The 17259-nt window shown below is 45.0% G+C and overlaps 1 protein-coding gene across 7 annotated transcripts in view; it reads left to right on the top strand.

Annotated features, from left to right (window-relative positions):
* rasal2 (RAS protein activator like 2) overlaps positions 1–17259 on the top strand; it is a 61725-nt gene that overhangs the window by 35647 nt on the left and 8819 nt on the right. For 5 of the 7 annotated variants that reach the window (XM_051378111.1, XM_051378109.1, XM_051378108.1 and 2 more), the window contains 5 exons: positions 6496–6602; positions 9732–9844; positions 15335–15488; positions 16268–16366; positions 16637–17191. In XM_051378111.1, the coding sequence (XP_051234071.1) occupies positions 6496–6602; positions 9732–9844; positions 15335–15488; positions 16268–16366; positions 16637–17191 (1028 nt within the window). Of the gene's footprint in view, positions 1–1176; positions 1771–6495; positions 6603–9731; positions 9845–14426; positions 15155–15334; positions 15489–16267; positions 16367–16636; positions 17192–17259 lie in introns of those variants that run through there. The other 2 variants (XM_051378112.1, XM_051378113.1) reach the window with 2 other exon arrangements.

The following is a 17259-nucleotide window of genomic DNA, read 5'->3' on the forward strand; positions in this document are numbered from 1 at the left end:
GTCTCTGGACAAATATCAGATAGAATATCAATAATATCAGTGTTATTGATTGAACGTCGTCTTACTTCTGTTTCCAAACGTCACACAACCTCACTGACTGCTGGAGTGATGTAATCAACTCTCTGGTTTTACACAAACTTCCTGCAGTGACTGAGTTCACTGTTTGGGTTCAGTTTACTGACTGATAGAAAAGGTTCCTTAAATCGCAGAAGCTGCAGGTAAAATGTGACAAACAGCATTACGATGAAATACTGCAGAGACGCACTGACCTACAAATCTTTAGTTGCTGTCACATCAGTGGGGCTGTGTGCTGTCAAGAACCTGATGATACGTATAATGATATAACGGCGTTACAGTTCAATATACTGTGATATATTGTGATACTGTAAGCTAGGCGATCTATATTGCGGAAATAACATTTTGGGAAAACTATCATAGTATAAAAAACACACCATCATCTGCATAAAATCTGAATTTATTTTCTTTTGTAAACAAAACAGTTGATCTGTATTTGTATTGATCTCAGTCACTGTAACATCCAACATCAAAGCCCTCAGTTTACAGCACTGCCATCTGCTGGTTGGAGGTTTAAATATAGAAATCAATACAGTGTTTTTGAGAATCAATACAATATCACAAAATGAAATATTGCGATACAATATTTTTCAATATTTTCTTACAATCCTACTGATGATTTTAATCAATAACAACTGTGAATCATATCTGTGAAAATAAGGACAATATGATGTTTTTACCATATCGTGAAGCTCTGGTTGTAACTTTAATGCCATACAGGTTTTTGGGAGTGTAACAATTCTGTCTGCTATCAGGCGCTAAGATCAAGGTTCCCACGAACCTGCAAACACCAGGACAAATATCTGTATTTTAACCCCTCAGATCGCCTAAACTCAGGTGCGTATTTGGTATTTGTATGAAAGTCGACTCGAAGTTGACGGGAGGCTCAACTGTTATTGGAGCGCCGAGCAAAAAAAAAGGGGGCGGGACTTAGGAAATGTTAATTATAGGGGATACAACCGGCAGGTGACAGCAGACGAACAACTGCAAAATAATAAGAAATATATTACTGTAACGTTACTGTCTGTAGTTGCAGCCTTAGTGTGATGATGCTTGTTTGTGGGTTCTCCATCTTGTCTCTCACACACACACACACACACACACACAGTTAATAGCTGAAGCCCCCAGAGTTGTGTCCCACATCAGTCGGCTGAGGGAAACTTATTTAGTAATTATCCTCCGAGCGCAGCGATTAATGTAACTCCGAAGGAAGAGAGGAAGAGAGAGAGAAGAGAGCAAGAGAGGGAGTGAGGCTGCAACTGAGCTGCTGCAGAGAGAGAGAGAGAGAGAGAGAGAGAGAGAGAGAGAGGTCTGCAGAGAGAATAAGACGTGAGAAAGGAGAGAGAGCAGAACAGTGCAGTTAGAGGGATTGATTGAATAAATGCGGTAAAACCTCTGCGCTCTGAGAGAGAGAGCGAGAGAGGTTTAGAATTACTGCTGAGTGGAGAGCGAGGGCAGTCGAGAGAGAGGGAGAAGGGCAGAGATGTGAGAGGACCGTGAGGAGGAGAGAGGAGGATGCGGTGCTGAGGAGGTCCGTGGAGTGGGGGGGGGGGACGCCAAGTCGAGGATGTTCGCGGGACGAAGACGGACGTTTGCAGCTTAACCTCATTGGCTGACAGGTGGCGGCTGCTTCGGCCAATCCCGTCTGACTCTGTGTGTCCTCTCCTCAGATGATGGGGAACAGCTGTGATCGAGGTACCGTCTCTTCTCTCTCTCTCTCCCTCCTCTCTCTCTATCTCTATCTCTATCTCTATCGCTGTGTTTCTGTCCATGTCATGTGACCCACTTGTCATACCTGGCTTCCTGCGGCATGTTGCCTCAACTTTGTGTCCGTGGTTTTGGGACCATCGACTTCCCCGCCGTCCCTCCCCCCCGACCTCGGGTGGCACGTTTTGGGGGGATGGGAGGGGATGGGAGGGGATGTGCATGAAAGTTTGTCCCCGGCTCCCTGGCAGCGCTGTGTGCATGCAGCCCTGCAGCTGGAACTTGATCCAGCACTTTGCTGAATAAACGCTGACTGCTGCTGCATGCTGCGTTCACTGTGGCTCCGTTACAGCCAGCTCGGTGTCCTTCCTGTTGCAGCCGGCGGCACGTTCATGTGTTTTCATACCATTTAAACATCCTGTGAACTCCACACGGTGCTGATTTAATGTGTCGCTGTTTGGTTCAGTATCCATGTGAAAACTGTTGATTCTGTGTATGAGCTCATTATCTGATAAACTGCTGGAGACACTTTACTGAACACTGCAACGTTATTAAAGGGTTATTCAGGTACAGCATTTGTCAGCAATCCTAACTTCTCCTGTGAAGATATTCTATATTATTCCAGCTGTTTCACTATCTGTTCAGCAGCCTCCATGTATGGCTGCCCACAGGAGGAGTTACAGATACACTACTGATCATTTTTATCTATTGTTAGAAGGGTTGGACGAATACATTGACTATCTGCGATTGTTGTATTTTTGGCTGATTTCTGTTATTTAATATTTGATGCTCTGCTCGGTGACAGACGTTCATTGTCGCAGTAAACTGAGCCGAGTGAGAGGAAAAACAGCTGTCATTGTTAATCATCAATCACAATATCCATCAAAATAATCACAAAATGATTTATATGATGTCTGATATCAGGCGCAAAGATCAGGGTTCCCATACTTCCTGTAAAAACTGCAAAACCTTGAAATTTAGAGACTAGTTTTCCACTCATGGAAACACCTGGAAATGGATTAAAATGGCCACATATCCTCAAAATCTGTCCTGTAGATCGACTAAACCTAGCAGTATGTTAGAGACACAACCGCAGTTTGAAGATGGTTTGTTTCAACCACAACAGGGAATACGGCACTGAGCTGATTTACAGCGGCTACAACCAGGACTCTGACTCCGGGGACGGGAGGAAGCGAGAGGCAGCGCCAGAATATTTTTACATCTAAAGCCGTGTTCACTTTACTGGCATTTACTGACATTATCCTGCAGTCGGTCGGCGTGTTAGTGAAGCTACGTGCTGCTGTGCCGCAGGTGTAACTGCACACACCTGTCTCATCTTAAAGCCATGTGTTTGGTTCCTGCTCCTGATGCTGCAGGTCAAAGGAAAGGACATTTTCAATTAGCGCCAATTCATAACAGAATTTATCTCAGGACACTTTTCAAGTAGAGCAGGTCTACACCGAACTCTTTATAACATTATTTACAGAGACCCAACAGTACCACCATGAGCAAGACCTTGGAGACAGTGGCAAGGAAAAAACGTCCTTTAAGAGGCAGGAACCTCGGACAGACCCCGACTCTAGGTGGGTGGTCATCTGCCTCGACATGAAAGTTGGTTTGTGATGTCCGACAGCTCTGTGAGTGAGCGCCACTGCTAACTGAAACTACGCAGACTGCGGCGTTTGTGCTCGCCACAGATTTCCTGACGAACTAACTCTGTGCTGAACAAACGGCTGCACTTTTATGACCTGTATGTGTTTTAGGTGCGGCACTGCTTCCTCTGCTGCTCTGTCACATTACTACCAATTTGATAACTTGCATTAATAAAAAATACAACCACAAATTAGACGCTGATTCACTAATATGATCACAGGGAGGATGGGAAGGACTCCTCATCGTGTCACCAGCGTCATTGTCTTTTTGTGGAAGGAACCAGGACGGCGTCTACTTCTGGGTTGGACTACAAACATACGCTCTATTGGTGGACACAAACACTCCAATGAGATGCTGCTGCATGTGGAAGCAGGACGCTGTTTGCTAACATGTTAGCATCCAGTGCTGTGTGATAATATGACAGGTGATGTGTTTACAACCTGTGCTGCTGCCCACAGTCTCCCAGAAGATCATTTCGTTCCCCTGTAAACGTCTGTCAGTAGCAGAGGATTTTATTCTTGTGAACTGAAACTAGTCCTGGTTTTGCTGGTGGTTTTGGATCCTTCAGAGGACCTCAGGAGATCCTCTGTCACCACATGTCTTCCTTCTGCCGTGAGGAGGTGAGGAGTTATTTTTGGCTTCCTGCCTGCTGAAGCGGTGTCGGCAGTGTCCCTGCAGCTGTTCACAGACTCGTAGGCGGTTCGAGAGCCGGCTCGATAGCCTCTCGGGGCCTCCAGAGCCGGACTGCAACAACCTCAGACAATATGGCTGTTGAGTGAGCTGGAGAGGAAGTGAGAGGGTCTAAAATTAGCTTTAAGATCAATGAACCTGGACGTGAGCCAGCTCTGAGGACCTGGTCTGGTCAGGACGACACACCGTGCTGGATTTAACACATGGAGGAGTCCGTCAGGTTGAACTCCCTCGACTCGTAAACCATCATTAGTGGGAAGAATGTGCAGGGCTCTGAACCTGTCTGTTTGTCTGTCCTTGACACACTTTTGTGCCCTCAGACAGACAGACGGGTCAGGAACACAGCAGCTGTCTGTCAGGTTTAATGTCGTGAAGGAAGATCAGATCCAGGTGCACCAGTAATGAAGCTGTATGGCACAGAGGGATAAGCTGCATCAGGCTGCGGCTGCACAGATCATTTCATAAACAATAAATTCATTGTTGGTTTCTTTAGCGATCTGTTGACAGTAGAAACTGTTTTCCTGAACAGAGAAATCTGGATCTGGAACATCCACAGCGAGAACCATAACTATAAATCTATCTTTTAAAAAACGGTTCCAGTGGTCCAACTGTAACGACGAGCGAACCCTATTTGATTTGATGAAGAATACAACTTATTAAACTGTAATATAGCGTAATATTAGGCTGTAAATCACATATAAAGAAACACAGCAAAATAGGATAATTATTTTTAGATTAAGGTAATCGGGGAGATTCACACTGAAAACACAGCAACACATTTTTAATAATTTTAATTACTATATATTATATATTATACTATTATACAGTAGTAGATATTTTGGGGGATTTCATGTTTTATAGGACAGCGACAGTTGGAGAAATGAACAGGACAGACAGGCGAGAGAGTGACACCCAGGGTTGGATTTAAACCTTATGTAAGTTACCTGCAGCGTTCGGAGTATTTGGACCTGTGTGCTGGTGTCTCTGCGTCTAACTGCCTGTCGCTGGTGGAGGTTTCTGTGCCACTGAAACTCTCCCTCATCTCTCTCCTCAAGCTGTCTTCATTTTATTCCTCCCACCGCCTGTAAAGCGTCAGGACGAGGGAATACGACGGGGCATAGAGGAGCATGTCGTGCAGCGAGGCAGCATCCCATTACTGTGTGTGTGTGTGTGTGTGTGTGTGTGTGTGTGTGTGTGTGTGTGTGTGTGTGTGTGTGTGTGTGTGTGTGTGTGTGTGTGTGTGTGTGTGTGTGTGTGTGTGTGTGTGTGTGTGTGTGTGTTTGAATATAACTCCACTGAGTCGCTCCCCATTATCTGAACATGGACGCCCAGCAGACCATTTGTCGTTGTCTGTGGCGCTGCAGTGTGTGTGGTTACATTTCTAGGGAGGGCCACGTCAGTCTACAGCGTACCTACGACTTTAGTACGCTAACAGTTAATATAACTGCCCCCTCCCGAACCCGCCGGGTCTTCATCATCCCCGGAGTCACAGTCTTGGTTGTAGCCGCTGCACATCACCAGTGTTCGGACCCGGCCGTGGTCACCAGCCGCTCTGGCTCTGGTGCTCATTGTGGCTCCGCTCGCCGGCAGCTCGGCCCCTCGCCTCCTGTGCTAGTGCTGTAAACACCCCCCCCCCGGTACTTCAAGCTAACAGTCAGCTAATAGGATTGCTAACTAGCTGGTGGCGGCTAGTACAGTTAGCAAGTACAACAGTGTAAAACCAGATAAGTTAATTATACCAAAAAAAGTTGTTGAAGCTGTTTACGTCAAAACTTTGAAGTAAAACTAACTTAATATTGATAGATGAAAACATTCTTGATCAGGTAGCTAATCTACATCAATCATTAGCTCGATGGTTAGCTAGCACAGCAAACAGAGTAAAACACTAGCGAGCTAATTGTTAGCTATTTACATCTAAAACCTAATCTTTGCAAAATGCTAACTAGCTAGCTAATTTACATCAATTGTTGGCTGGTAAACTCAGTAAAAAGTACTTCATCAGGAATTTTACTGAACTTCTAAAACTAAGTTAGAGTGAGTTAAAACTAGTAAAAGCTGCTTCATCAAGAATCTTTTTGAGTTTGAGTTACTTTTTGTTCATTTTTGATGTTGTCGTTTCAACAATTGTAAAAGTTAAAGTAACAAACAGAAAAGTGTCGACTGAGGAATCAACCGCCATTAAACAACCCGCCGTCTGTCGTCTCTCCTCCATCATGTCTGAATGTCATCACCACATCCTCCGTCCGCCGCAGCTCAGAGGCTGATGATGATGATGATTGAACAGAGGAGGAAGAGGCTGCTTCTGTTGATCTAACCTCTCTCTCTCTCTCTCTCTCTCTCTCTCTCTCTCTCTCTCTCTCTCTCTCTCTGCAGAAGTGTCTTCGGAGCGATCTCCAAGGAGGAGGAGTATCTCCGGTCTGGGGAGTTCGGAGAAGAGCGTCACTGTGGACAATCCGAACTCGTCGCCTTTTAAAGTGCCGGTAGGTTCTTCAGACTCAGTGTGAGAAATTAACTTTTACTGATGAAACCAGTGAGAGGGAGAACATGTCAGCTGGTTTTTACTAGAGATGTTCCTAACTAATTTTACTGTTGATTAAACAGAAAATTAAAATATAACAGTAAGAAAACACTCAGAAAACAGTAAACTAGTCTGTAAAATACCGGCTATGTTACATAGTTTTCCAGTCATGAAAACACCTGAAAATGTATTAAAATGACCAAAAATCCTGGAAATAATGTATAAAGTCCTGGAAAATTGTAATTGTACCCCTCACTCAGATTACGTAAACCTGGGTGTGTGAAACTCGACTGTAGGTCGGATCAACTGCACGCTGTGATAATAACACTGTACACAATACGGTCTTAAACCAGCGTGTGTGACATGTCGTTGTGTGCTTATATAGCTCAGATGTTTCACACACTGTTAGAGCCTGAAGAGAGCTCAATATCTCCTCTGTCCTGCAGTGTCTCTTTATTGGTCTCAAAATAAAATGCTGGCAGTGTCAGTAGACTCTCTGATGTGTTTGTAGTTTTTAAACTGACGATAGAAACATTGTCTGCGCCTTTACTCTCAATTCGATTGGAACCCAATTAAAGCAACAGTCCATCTGTATAAATTGTCATGTAAATGTCTTTATCTGATTATCAGAGTAAGAACAGCAGACTCATAATGCACATAACCCGATTAACACGATGATTGGATCATCAGAGCTGTGACTGTACCTGCAGGTAGTCGGAGAGCTGCTGCGTGCTTCATTATGTGGAAAACATCAATGAGAGAACTATATTTAACTGATTTCATCTCCTGCTGTCAGGAGGTTCAAACGTGGCTCTCAAGTGTTGTGACGGATATTTAACAGCTCTCAGAGGTCATCCACACAAACATGCTAACCATCTGCTCCCATGTGTCTGACGGAGCTGGAAGTGAGTCTGTAAAGCTGTGAAAGAAGAAATAAAGAGACGCAACAAGTTACAAGAACATGTTAATTAACCTTTTAGTGAACAAAACATCTCTTGGGAATAAACCTGCCATCAGCTGCTTAAAACACCTTAAACATAGTCTGTGTTTCCTGCCACTAGAGGGCTCTCTCACATCCAAAAAATAAGAAAAAGATGAGGTGGTGAAGCAGCGTGGGATCATGGGAGTTTTTGTCTTCACCACCATTGGCATCATTGCAGTCAGCTTCTCCTGGTTAGGATTTCTTCAGTGTTCATGGTTCAGGAGGTTTCTACTGAGAGCCCAATTATCCACAGATACACGGCAGAGGTCAGTGCTGTAGATACAGGGCATAGGTCAGCTTAACTTAAGATCCAGATGTCCGATGACTGAAATCCTTCAAATATAGAGTTTAAAAACTACCAAGATCTGAAAGGTGTATGTTAATGTGTATGGGATAACGCCCTTCGGGGTGTCCGTGATCGGGAATTAATAGATGCCGTGGAGGCCAGAACCGCCCAACACGTCCCATCCCAACTCTCTTTATCTGATTCCTAAACCAGTAGCTGTGTCATCACTTTATGTGACGTTTCACAGACGGTGGATCAGTTGCAGCTCTGCAGGTTCTGACTGAGAACAGGTTTGAAGTTACTTTCTGTATTTGTGCTGACAGCTACTGGACAAATTAACCTTTCGTCATCGTTACATCGGGAATCTGACGATGCTGACATCGTTCACAACTTCTCTCACAGAGTTTGTGTCGAAGCTTCACAGGCAGCTCTCTTGAGTATTTTTAGTTCAGTCAGACTTTAGAGCATCTCTTCATACAGTAAATACAGACAGAGAGCATGCTGGGAGTCAGTGCAGCCTAATAGAAGTCAGAAGTAATGACAAGATCATAAACGCATCCAGCAAGTCAGTCTTCTGATCATAACGTTCACTAATAATCAGGATCAATAGCTGTGATCGGCTGGTGTGGCTGCCGGTGGAGATACTGTTCCTCCCTCTGCAGGGTTTCTGGCAGGATGGAGCTTTATTCTGATGCATTAATGGGAGCCAAATGAGCCTGAAGGGAGTTTGTGGGGGAGGACAGGAGGGGGTGAGGAGATGGGAGAGGGAGAAGATGTGTTTGAGGATATTAATATCTCAGGAAATGAGGCCGCTCACTTCCTTTGCTCTGCACTGTTGTCACAGAGGAGCTGATAGGTGAAGGGTTTGATCAGTTTGATCAATATCAGCTGAGTCATCCATCTGCTGTGCTACGTGCTAGCTCGTCTATGTTGAAAAGCTCTTATTCTTATCTTCAGATTAGCTAGCTAATGTTAGCAAAATGCTAGCTAACTAATGATTGATGTAACACTAAATTGGCTAGCTCAGGAAAATAAGTTAGAAAAATACCAAAGTTACCCTTTAACACTAATTTATGATGATATTCTGCCACTTCCTGTTCACCTGTTCAGGAAACTACCAGACGTACAGTGAAGCAGATATTTCTTCCTCCCCCTCACTGTCTGATGGTCAGACTGCTGACGTTACACTCTGGAGTTTTGCTCTCTGCAGCTCTTCTTCACTCTCTGCCTCCTCATCCTCATCCCCTCCAAGGAATCTAATAGAGGAGGATCCTGGTTTGGTGCCAGACTTTAGTTGCACTAAAACCCAACATGTCTTATGACCTTTGCTGAAGAGATCCCTCTACCAAATGACATAACACACTTTAGATTTTGTGCGCTTTTGTTTATTTGCAAGTCAGGACGTTTGTCCAACTGACCTCCGCCCACAGTCTGAAGCTCTTGTGAAATCATCAAAACTGTAGATGATAAATTAAATTGAACCATAGGAATCAGAAAATGTTACGATGTTTCCTTTGACAGTGTTGAGTTTAGGATAATAAATATTGTCAATAACATCTGAATTCTTCATTTCTTTTCTCTTCCTTTTATTTTCATTTGCTTCTCCATGACTCTCCCATCGGCTTCAATTAACTGCCACCAGCATTAGAGCATTGGTGTTATGATGTAATGACCCTACCTTCTCTTTTAGCTTCCTCGATTCCCTCCACACCGCAGTCTGACCTCTTGTTTCCCCTCTGACCCCACCTTTAACAAGCAGCCGTCTGTAAACAATCTGTCCACACCGATCTGATCTTCTGTCCTCATTTTTTTTCATCTTTCAGGGATTTTTCAGCAAACGTCTCAAAGGCTCCATCAAGAGGACGAAGAGTCAAACCAAACTGGACAGAAACACCAGCTTCAGACTGCCCTCGCTCCGGCCTGCCGACGCTGACAGGTAACTGCTTCTTTACATAATGTGCAGATTTCTGCGTGTGATGATCCTTCAGCGTCTGATCATTACTGACGGCTGTCAGCTGTGTGAGCAGCCTGGTACAGAAAACACTTGTGGTCTCTATAGCTAATTTCTCTGTTCCGGGGGATGATTTTTTTATCGACTCACCCCTTTAAATCATATTAAAAGCTTAAAGGCTTAAAGTTATACATAATTAAGGACGTGGATGCTTTGAGTGACAGGTTGGTGCCGGGACTTAGGCTTCATTCAGCCCGCCTCAGCTCCACCTCTTTGCCGGCTCTTTGATGGCAACAGCCAGAACCGACCACACTGAGCTTCACAAACCTATGGGTGATGTCACAGAGACTACAGACTGTTTTATTTATACGGTCTTTGGTCTGAAATATAGAAAAACACCATTTTGCAAAGTCCTGATCTGTGTACTGTACAACTGACCTCCGCCCGCAGTCTAAAGCTCGTGTGAAATCATCAAAACTGTTCAGATTCAGAGCCTGTAAGATCTGGACCAGATTCAGTCTTGACACAGTCTCAGTGGTTCGGATATATGAGGCCTTTATGAAGACGTTTACTGTCGACCTCCGTGTTTCTGTACGTCGGGCAGCGATAGAAGCTGTAGTTTGTTGTTCAGTGACACTGAGCAGCAGTGACGCTGCTCTGATATTAAACTTAATTTCCTGTTCTGGTTCTGTTCCTTCTGTTTCTGGTGACTCTGCGTTTCCTCTAGTAATCAGGCTTGTCTGTCTGTCTGTGTCTGTCTGTCTGTCTGTGTCTGTCTGTCTGTCACACAGAGAAGGGTGGAGGGTTAATTAATTTCTCAGCTCCTGTTGCTCTTCTATTGTTTTTTTAGGATGTTGTGGGTTTCTCTTCCTCCTCCTCCTCCTCCTCCTCCTCCTCCTCTTCGTCCTCTTTGCCCCTCCATTAACCCGCCCAGCCTTCCCAGCACTGACTGGAGGTGGTTTTACTGGAAGGCTGGCTCTCCTCTCTCTCTCCTGTATGCTCTGCTGTTGCTCACATTTCACTCTGCTGACGGTTTTGTCCTGGACAAGTTTGGAATCACAAGCACCCAACATTATTTTTTCCCGATGTTTATTTAGCGACTAATCGATGGAAGAATCCCCGATTGATATTTTATTGTGGTGTCATCTGAAACCAGGACAGAAACAAAGTACTGTGATTACTACATTTCTGCTGCTGCTGTCATTATTCATCACAGTGAACGTTACGAACTGTAAAACAGAGGGAGGAAATAAAACAGGGAAGTATACGTCAGTTTCATCTGCGTGTGCAACAAAGAGAAAGGATGCGTTTAGCCTAGCTTAGCGTAAACACTGTAAGCAGGGGGAAACTGTATCAAAAGAGAATATCCACCTTCCATCAGACCACAAATGAGACGTGATTTTGGTGATTTTATGGAGCAAATATTTGCTAGTTTTCCCTCTGACATCCTCCGGCTGCTCAGCTTTAACTCTCTGTGATGGAGTTTCCTTGCTGTTAGCTGGTTAGCAGTACAGCTAACTTCCTATTCTGTCCTATAAGGTGACTCTGGTTGGACTGTGAGCTCAGGGCATTGATGCAGTGTCGGTAAAATGTCCATCAGTGAACTCTGTAAAAACATTTTCTGCAGACAGAAACCTGAAGGGTTAGTCCTGAAGCAGAGTGGTCCAGAACTGAGACCGACTGAACGGATCCTTCTACTTGGTGGCATTTAAAGAAGTATGTGATGAACCGACGTTGAATAAAGTAGAAAAAGAGGTTGGAAACATTCAGAGCTGAATTCTGAGCTTTTTGGCTCTCATGGATTAACTTTACATATATTTACCTCATTATCTGACCTCGTTTAACACTGTGACATTATATATACGACAGACTAAAATCAGAATACTCCCCTTTAATATTATGGAATCATCTAATATTTGTGAGAGTAAAAATGACAGCAGTATTATGATGAGTGATGCACATCTGTCAGTACAGTGACGCAGTGAGAGCTTTATAGTGGACAGACTGTCAGCCAGCTGGACAGGAGGATAATGCTCCACACACACACACACACACACACACACACACAGCCTCGCTCTCAGTCAGCTCTGAGCTCTAACTCCTGATGGACGGCTCGTCTTCTCTCCTCCGCAGGGCTCGAAAAGCTCAGCTCTCCAAAACTCTGAGGTTCAGGTAGGACCGTGTGTGTGTGTTCGGTATGAATCCGGTTCGACGGGTTCTGGTTTCGTCCTTTATTGACGTCCGTCTTGCGGCTCTGCTGTGATGGAACAGTTGTTTCTGGGTTTCTCTGAGCTCTGGTCCGAACTGCAGAGTCATCACAATGAAGGAGAAGCTACAAACGAAGGAGACGTTTCAGACCGGAGTGTGTTTGTGATGATCCAGATGTTGCTGCAGGGATTTGCTCACATTCAGTCACTGATGTTGGATGGGGGGGGGTTGAGGTCTTGTGTGGACCAATCAGGTTCTTCCGCCACGTAGGAACCCTGAATGAGGCTGTATATAACGATAACCGGGAATCATTCCTTAATGGAGCCGCTTTGTATACGGCGGCATCGTGCTGATGGAACAGGAAACAATCGGACACCAGCTGTCGCTCTCAGACAGCAGTTGTTACTGTGTAGCTAAAAAACATTGTTGTTGTTGTTGTTGTTTGTGGTCGGTCCAAAGAGGAAACAGATCTGGAAGTAGTGCACCAGGGATCGGTTGCACCAACTGGTCTTTACTAATCCTGGTCCTAACTGTTATCAGCTGCTCTGCTTTTACTGATTACTTTTAAGCCTCTACATGGAGACCCTCGGGCGGAGGTCAGTTGTCTGTTCCAGAGGTCCAGCTCAAGCGTTTGGGGCCTTGAAGCTCTGGATCAATCGGTCAGGTCGGTCTCTGTGCTCCGTCTGTTCAGGGCAGATTGCACTGACAGGAAGTCAGATACACAAACAGCATAGAGAATCCGCTCTTCAAAATAAAATGAGGCGAAGAAAGACATTTCTTTGACTGGCGGGGTCCTCCACTGAAATCATCAATATAAAGTGATTTATGCACAGATTTTGACTTTAGGCCCGGTCCAGTGGAAGGTTTCAGTGGACGTTGTCGTTCATCCAGGTGTTAAACTGAGTTTATCATTTATAATACAGTCCTCATTCAGAAAATTTAAAAATTTGGGATTTTAAAAAAAAAAAACCAGGGTCTCCATTGATCGTTGGCCCGAACTGTGTGTTGACCCTGCGCTGGTGTTAAACTGAGTTTATCATTATATACAGCCTCATTCAGGGTTCCTACGCGACCTGGAAAACCTGGAAACTGATTAAAATAACCAAATATCCTAGAAATAATCGTGTGTGTGTGTGTGTGTGTGTGTGTGTGTGTGTGTGTGTGGTCAGAGCTCAGTAAGTGCTTCCTCCTCCTCTTCCTCTGACAGCAGTGGATCAGGTTTCCGTCCTAATGCAGGAGACCAGCCCTTCCTCAAACTCTGCGTCTGGTTTCAGACTTTTATAAGAATATTCTAATACACACAGACACACAGACACACACACACACACACACACACAGTGATTTAAAGATCTCCTGAAGATAAACTCAGGATTCGGTTGAAGGCTTCGGACTGTGTTCGGTCGGTGGAGCGTTGCAGCTGATTGTCACCTGATCTCACAGGTTTGAACAAATCCACCGTCTACAGAAACAAATGTCTCTCCTCTCAAAGACTGAAACATTATTATTCAAATATGTTTATTGATTTTCACATATGTTGTACAATAATAACAATAATTCTCCAGAGTAAACAAACAATGAATTATTGCTTGGCAGTTCAGCCTCTGCCGGTAGGTTGTTACTGGTGTTTCCTGTGGGACGAACCCAAACCGTGCAGTCAGTGCGTTAGGATCAATAACTCGATTACACATATAGTGAACAGTATTAAATATGTCAGAACCAGAGACTGAGGCCAGCTGGGTCTAGACTACATCACCAGGTTGGGTCTGGACCAGGATATAAGTCGACCTCAGAGACTGAAACGGGACGAGGACACACAGCTACAGTTTATATAAGACGTCACAGGACTGTTTTATATTTAACAATGTTTAGTATTTTATAAACCTTTCATATATCAAGTAAAATCTCACTCTGTGAAGAAACTACATTATAAAATATCACATTCACTGATCTGTAAGAGAATATGATATTATATGAATATGTGAACAGAGCCTCTGTTATACACTAAAAACTTTGTTCTTTTAATGAGTGAAAACACAGATTGTCTCTTGTTGCTGTGGTCGATAAATATAATAAAACACTTTAACTTTCTAAAAGATTCTCTTTAAAATAAAATAAACTCGACTTTATTTGAACTGTTACTGATAAACTGTGGCCAAATGAATTCACCCGAAACCACAGCTAATATGATAAACTCCTGGAAACTGTCCTGGAAAGGTCCTGGAAAATGATTTGTTAAAAAGAGCGGGAACCCTGATTACTAGCTGACATATTACAAACAAATGTAGAAAATTATGTTTTTAGATAATCGATGGCGGCATTTCCTGTGACGACTACTTACAACCACAGGTCTCCGCTGGCTGTACTTAAATATGTAAATACTTCATTCTGAGCCTCATGCCACCGACAGCCGTCAGTGAAACAAGCATCAGTGTTGATCTCGACCCACTAATCCAGGATTACGTAACTCATCTGACACAGCAGGAGGATTACAGCTGATCAGACTCCAGTCGGGGGCGGGGGGGCAGTATCCAGGATGTAAATTACTAATACAGCGCAGTAGAAATACTCCGATAGAAGTAAAGTACAGTAGAACCTCGTTTATCAGAGAAAACAAGATGGCGGAGGTTTCTGTCAAAACTTTCTCCAACTGAGATTAAAGTGGAAAAGAGAGTAAACTACCTTTATTTTGAAAAGTGTCATCCTCTCCTGCTGATGAAGCTGCAGTTGACCTCCTCTCATTAACCCCGCCCCCCCTGAGACCGGTCTGTAGTTAAACACCTGCCTTGCTCCTCGCTGCGTCACGCTCTGCTGCCTAGCGCCTGCTCTCCCGCTGGAGCTTGTTGCTATGGAAACGCTCCCGGAGGAGGCGCCCGACGCCATCGGCTCGTCCCAGGACCTTGTTTACCGCCTGCCCGGACTGCGGGGAGGCTTCATAAAGGCGCTGGTGGCGAACGGAGCTGCCGCTGCGTGCTGCGGGGTCGAGGCGGGAGGACGGTGGGAGCAGGGGGGAGTCGAGGAGGAGGAGGAGGAGGAGGAGGGATGCTCTGGGGAACTCCCCTCACCTGGCTCTGTGGTTGTTTTTCGTAGGTATTGCTGCTCTCTGTTTCACTGCTGGCAGCGGGCGGCTGCGGGCGGCGAGCTCAAACACTCGTGGCGTTGTCATGGGATCAGAGCGCTCCTACTGTGCTCGGCGGCGCCCCCTGGCAGCGACGTCTCGTTCACAGAGGACTTCAGTGTAGACATTTAAATCTTCCTCTCATCTTCCAGGTCTCGCGGGCTCCCTAAGCTGAAGGAGTCGACCTCCCATGAGTCTTTGCTGAGCCCGGGCAGCGCGGTGGAGGCTCTGGACCTGAGCATGGAGGAGGACGTGTTCGTCAAACCTCTGCACAGCAGCATCCTGGGACAGGAGTTCTGCTTCGAGGTGAGTGGCAGCCGGGATCCTCTGAGTCCCGCTTCCTTTAGTATCTCTGGACCATCCTTTAGGTACCACAGGAGATAACGCCCCACAATGCATTGCAGCAACCAACAGAATGACCAAGAAAGGATCGGCTCCTACGTTCCCGTGTGTGTCCGCCATTAGCTGTTAACTCTGTTGTTCACTGGGACTTTAGATTAAAGCTGCTCTGGATAAACATTATTATATTCAAATAAAGACCTGGTAGCCCAACGTAGCTTAGCATTAGTTATTGCTCATGTTGAATCTCATTTAATGTTTTATTGTTCTTCAGTTACAGAAACTTCAGTTTTATTGTATAAAATTGGAAATGAACAATAATATAAACAAATATAAAGACAATAATAGACAGTATGTTCAATATGTTAATTAAATGGAAGATGTAGAGTTTGTGCAGTAGTTCAATATTCTTTAACCTGTCTAACAGTTGCTGAGAGCGTCTCTCTCTCTGTGCTCTATCACATCGCCCTCTGCTGGAGGAACCACTGATATATTACCATGTTATTGCATTATATTATTAATATATACCCAAATGAATCTGTCTTCATATCCAATAACATATAAACTCACACTGATAAAGACTTCAGTCTAATTAAACAGTTGATTACTGTACTTTTATCACATTCAACAACAACCTGCTGCACAGTGAATCCAAACATTATCCATTACTTCAGTGAAAATGAAAATGTCTCTCTCTCTCTCTCTCTCTCTCTCTCTCTCTCTCTCTCTCTCTCTCTCTCTATCAGGTGACGTACTCGGGTGGCAGTAAGTGTTTCAGCTGCACTTCAGCCTCAGAGAGAGACAAGTGGATGGAAAACCTGAGGAGGACGATTCAGCCCAACAAGGTGAGACAGACAGACAGACAGACTCTGCCTTACCCATGGTGCATTGCAAAGGCAGTTGTTGGTATATTAGTGGAAACTGTAATAAATGTAATCACTCTCCACCAGACTCCAGAGACAAAAACACTCCTCTAACCTCTCAGATCATCGTAACTTCATTCAAACAGAAACTAAATCAAACTTTGTCCTCGAACATTTCATCAGGTGTATCAAATAGCATCCATGTAAATTTGAATCTTGTGAAATGGTTTAAATGTTTGTCGGTGTTTCCAGGACAACTGTCGGCGGGCGGAGAACCTGCTGCGACTGTGGATCATTGAAGCCAAAGACCTGCCGCCTAAGAAGAAATATTTCTGCGAGCTGTGTTTGGACGACGTCCTGTACGCCCGGACCACCAGCAAGACTCGCCACGACAGCCTGTTCTGGGGCGAGCACTTCGACTTCTCCGGCCTGCCCGCCATGCACAGCATCACCGTGCACATCTACCGCGACGTGGACCGGAAGAAGAAGAAGGACAAGAACAACTACGTGGGCCTGGTCAACATCCCGGTGTCGGGCGTAACGGGGCGGCAGTTTGTGGAGAAGTGGTACCCGGTCAGCACGCCCACCACCAGCAAGGCCAAAGGAGGAGGGCCGTCGATCCGCATCAAGTCCCGCTTCCAGACCATCTCCATCCTGCCCATGGAACAGTACAAGGAGTTCGCCGAGTTCGTCACCAACAACTACACCATGCTGTGCTCGGTGCTGGAGCCCGTCATCAGCGTCAAGAACAAGGAGGAGATGGCCTGCGCTCTGGTCCACATCCTGCAGAGCACCGGGAGGGCAAAGGTCAGAGCTCAGCAACCACAGTAACCTTGTAATTGGTTAAAGTACCAATTCCATACACACACTGTCAT

The sequence above is a fragment of the Dicentrarchus labrax genome, unplaced genomic scaffold (assembly GCF_905237075.1).
Source record: "Dicentrarchus labrax unplaced genomic scaffold, dlabrax2021, whole genome shotgun sequence".
NCBI classification, from domain to species: Eukaryota; Metazoa; Chordata; class Actinopteri; family Moronidae; genus Dicentrarchus; species Dicentrarchus labrax.